General features: G+C 40.3%; 1 protein-coding gene across 1 annotated transcript in view; it reads left to right on the top strand.

The window, feature by feature from the left end:
- The first annotated feature begins 1402 nt into the window (after positions 1–1402).
- SAR1B (secretion associated Ras related GTPase 1B) overlaps positions 1403–4769 on the top strand; it is a 9890-nt gene continuing 6523 nt past the window's right edge. The window contains exons 1-2 of the mRNA XM_005418687.2: positions 1403–1470; positions 4322–4441. Of these exons, the coding sequence (XP_005418744.1) occupies positions 1416–1470; positions 4322–4441 (175 nt within the window). The 5' untranslated portion in view covers positions 1403–1415. The remainder of the gene's footprint in view (positions 1471–4321; positions 4442–4769) is intronic.

Genomic DNA, 4769 nt, shown 5'->3' with positions numbered 1-4769 from the left:
GTGTGGATGCCTCTCCCAGCTGTGTTTAGCAGTGCAGCCCAGTTTTTCCAGGGCAGCCAGACTCCAGTGTCCACGGGGGTCGTGTATTCCAGTAGGAATTAGTTGGCTAAGGGCTTCTAAGGATGTTGCCCTTTAGTCTCCAAGAGAACTAAAATGCTCACAGTTCACTGTGTCAAACTGGTGCTTTCAGTGTGATTTAGAGCACGAGTTTGATGAGGAGCAGCTGAGGGAGCTGGGGAGGCTCAGCCTGGAGAAAGGAGGCTCAGGGGGAAACCTCATCACTCTCTGCAACTCCCTGACAGGTTGTAGCCAGGTCAGGGTTGGTGTTTTCTCTCAGGTGACAAGACAAGAAGAAACGGCTTCAAGTTGTGCCAGCAAAGATTCAGATTACATATTAGGAAAAATTTCTTCACTGAAAGGGTGGCCAAGCCCTGCACAGGCTGCCCGAGGCAGTGGTGGATTCACCACCTCTGGAAGCACTCAGAAGTTCCGTGGATGTGGCCTTGGGCACTTGGTTTAAGTGTGCTTCTTTAAGTGTGAACACGGAGGTGCTGGGCTAAAATTAGACTCAATGATCTTAGAGGTCTTTTCCAACCTCAATGATTCTATTATTATCCTCACTTTAGATAATGAGGAAATTAAGATGAAAGCTAGGAAATTAATCACTCATGGCTACACAACGAACCTAGCTAGTATGGGCTGTCAGCTCAGCTTCTGTTATTGAATCCAAGCTGAAGGAATTCAGTGGGGAAAATGGGGGTCTGGTAGTTTTTTTTAAACAAAACTTTTGCATTTAAGGTTTGAATTGTGGCAGCCTGTGCAGGGCAGTACAGGAGGTACTGACGGACAGGTCACTGTCTTTGGAGGGTAATTCCAGTGCTTTGTGCTAGGTAATTGTTTTCCATAACAAGCCAAACAGACAGGTTCTGTGTGGACAAGGATTTCTTTGGTATCAAACTTCTCTAGATTCAACTCTGCAAAACTTCTTCACTTCTTACTGCCTCCACTTTGAACCCCAGCAGCTCCCAGGGGTGGCTGGAGCCCTAAATCTGCACTGGTATCCCTCTAGTGCCCTCTCTGAAGTGCCACCTTTCCCCAGCTGAAAAGTAAAAATCCTGTTTAAAATCTTCAGTGGATCATCACATACCTTCAACAAATTGTAGTTTGGATAAAATTATTTTTACTTCTTGGAAAGACTTCAGTCCATGTAGTGTTTTCCCAAGGGAGGGGAAAGTCTTTGCTATTGTCATTTAACTGGTCTATGATACAGTTTACCAAAACTAATTTATTTTTTTTAACACAGGATTTTAAATTGTTTTTGTTACCTATAAATATTTTACAATGCTTAATGTCCTGTTCTGACAGAACTTAAATGCATTGTATTTTCTCTTTATTTCAGACTACAAGATTCAGATATGTTCCTATTTGATTGGATTTACAGTGGTTTCAGTAGTGTATTGCAGTTTTTAGGTAAGTCATTATTGTTTGGAGCTTTTCCTTTCTGCTATTCTTGTGTGAAATATCTGCTCACCTCTGTTATCTTCAAATAAGACTGCTGGGTAAACAATAATATTTGGTTTGGTGTACTTTCAGTAACACTCAAACAAAAATTTCGCTTATCAATACTGAGCATTTCCAGAGTATGCTCTCCACTCTGTCTTACATTAACCCTTCCTGAAAAAAATTACATTTTATTTCATGATCATAAAAGGTTGGACTTTTCTAATCATACTACATTTAAGCTGGTGTAATTCACTTGGCTTTTATGAGTCTTCTCCTGATTTTTCTCAATTAAAAGAACTGAACTCAGTTATTTTAATTCAGTTCTTTTGCACATGAAGCTATCATTTCAGAATCCAAATAGGAGGGACTGTCTGCAAAGAATTAGTGTCAGATATTGGAGCCCTTTCTCATGTTCAGCAGCACATTGTTCTGTGATTTTTTGTTCTGTGCCACAAAAATTAATGTGAAACTTCACTGACATCTACTCAAGAGCCTCAGAAAATTATTCCCTGTTCAAAAAGTCTGCAATCCATATCAGTCCAAGGTGAAAAAACTCCACAACGATGAGGAAAATTAATGTTAGGATGCTAAAAAAAGGAACAGAAGTTACAGATCACATAGGTAAAAGACACAATTTCCAAATTGAAAGGATTTTATTGAAGTGGTCAAAAAGCATTTGAGGCTAAGAAGTCATAGCAAGCTGTGCCGCCTACCTTTTATCAGTTGAAAGTTTAAAGTTTTGCACTGAATGTCAGACCCTTGGCCTGCTATCAAAATGTTAGCCAGTGAAATTTTAACTAAGTTGACTAATCTTTCTTATCTCTTCTTCTTTAGCTGCACAGTGATTACTGCACACTGGCTTGCTCTTCCATTCCTGTGCAAGCAAAGGCTAATTCTGCTGAAAGACAGAGCAGCTTGAAGCAGCTCCCTCTTTTATGTCCCTCTTTTTCTAAAAGAAACACTTTCTCTTTGCATTCTCAGTTATAGTTAGAGTTGAAGAAGGCAGATCATAACATTTGGGAAACTGCCCACAGTTCCCTGTGCTGTCCTGTCAGAAGGTTAATGGGATCACTTTAGGAAGAACATCTTTGCACAAGTATACTTCTGGGAGGCACAAAAACATTTTTTAATTTGTATGTATGTATAAAAACTCAGGTCTTGGTGTAGCCAGTAGCTGAAGTATGGCTGCTTGTTAGTCTTGTGTTTCTCTGAAAGACACCTGGGAAGCTTGAAATTCAGTTGTGGTGCAACCAGCAATATCTGACTGGGAAGCAAAGACTCCTGGATCTGTAGGCTGAGAGGGGAAAAATATTATTTTTTTCCTATAAGTTAGTAGAGTTTTGATTTTAACTCGTGAGTGTGAACTGGAGTCTCTCCTGTGATGTAAGTTATTATATGAAAATGTTTGTTCACTTCTTTCTCTGTGAACATTAACACTTTCTCCTCCACTCCCTGGTTTAAAGTTAGTGTATATATGGGCATGTGAGAGGTGAGTTTGGGAAGTAAGGGTTGTTGTATTTGAAAGAACTGTGAAGACACTCTGCAGGACCTGGAGTAATAAAGATCATTAATGAAATAAGATGAGGAATAGGAGAGAATATTCATTCCTACAAGTTACAAAACATGTCCATCTGGAATGTGATCCCAGAGATTAGCTCAAAGGCAGAGGGAGAGGTGAGCAAACAGCAGTGGTGTAAAGGTCTGCTGGGCAGAGGCACCTCTGCCCCTGCAATGCTGCAGCCTCAGCAGGGCTGGCTCCACTTCCCAACACACACGAGCATAGCACATTACAGAAAATAGGGGTTTTTCTCAGTACAGAACAGGATTGATTTTTTTGTTTTAAATTTAATTTATCTTAATGTTTTACTTTGAATATCAATGAGTTTGAAGCAGTGAAAACTAATTCTGGCAGAGGATACAGTGTTGACAAGTTGTAAGAGAATTGCCCTTTGATAATCTCCAATTTAAGAAAATATGGTGTTTGTGTTTTAAAAAATCTTTCCTCTCCTTCACAGCAACTGTTGCACTTCTGGGGTTACAAGTGGAGGGGGAGAAGAAGGGCAGAAGACATTTTTATAAAGATGACAATCAATGAAAATAAAATTTCTTGTTCCTGTTAGGAAAGCATTGTCACATGGGACAGAGTGTGTCAGAAGTGTCCTGACAATGCCATTCAGGATGTAGCCAACAGTTTTCCTGGGGGTGGGGGTGAAAGTCACTTTTTGTCCAAATAATGTGTTAACCAATATTAAACAATTCATTCACAAATTATGGTTATTGATGTTGAATCGAATTTCTCCGTATTATTGTGATTGAGGTCTGAATTTTCTTTTTTGTCTCAGACAAGTGTTTTGTTGTAAGTGGAGGTGGATGAACAGAGTTCAGGTTCAGAATGGTCCATGGTCCAGAGCCTGCTGTTAATGCTGGGTCTGTGCCCGCCTCTCCACCACCTGTGAGCAGAACTGTCCTTTTGCTGGGGCAGAGTAAACTACACTGGTAGCATTTAGTCCTGTTCTGTCAGAAGCTTTTCCTAAGATAATGGAATGCATTCCATGATTGACACATTCACACCAATTTGTGCCTCTCCTGCCAAGCATCCTGTAAGCTGCATGTTACCTGGTGCAGCAGGCTTGTGAAGTAAGTGGGAATGTCATTTGTACAACGTGGATAAAGGGCACTGATAAAGGTGTGGTCCGGTTTGCCTGGTCTGTATTTCATACCATGACTGTAACACTTTGTTCCTGGGAGCAAAATCATCTCTAGTGCCAGAAATGAACTCTTTTGAACTGATTAATCACTACGTCCTTTTTTGTTCTAGGACTGTACAAGAAATCAGGCAAACTAGTGTTTCTTGGACTGGACAATGCTGGAAAAACGACACTGCTGCACATGCTCAAAGATGACAGACTGGGACAACACGTCCCCACGTTACACCCCAGTAAGTTCATAGTGCTGCTCCTTAGCTAGAAAGCATTTGAAGAAAAGCAGGATCTGATTATGCCAGATCTAAGACAACCAGTGTAACTGGGGAGATCCAAATGGATTTTTGGGATTGCAATCCATGGATAGTTCAAGTCATCTTAAAAAAACAATGTGTGTAGGATAGTTCAGAGTGTTATATTTAAAATTAAGAGGTGAATAACAATCAGAACAATGAAGTAGAGAGTTTGTACTATAGAAGCTGCAAGAAATAGGGGCTTGCAATTTTTGGGAACAGTTTCTCTGTATAATTAGAAAATCAGTGTTTGTGTCTCAGAGGTTGCTTT

Source organism: Geospiza fortis, unplaced genomic scaffold, assembly GCF_000277835.1.
Source record: "Geospiza fortis unplaced genomic scaffold, GeoFor_1.0 scaffold55, whole genome shotgun sequence".
NCBI classification, from domain to species: domain Eukaryota; kingdom Metazoa; phylum Chordata; class Aves; order Passeriformes; family Thraupidae; genus Geospiza; species Geospiza fortis.
This window is presented reverse-complemented; position numbering and strand designations above follow the sequence as displayed.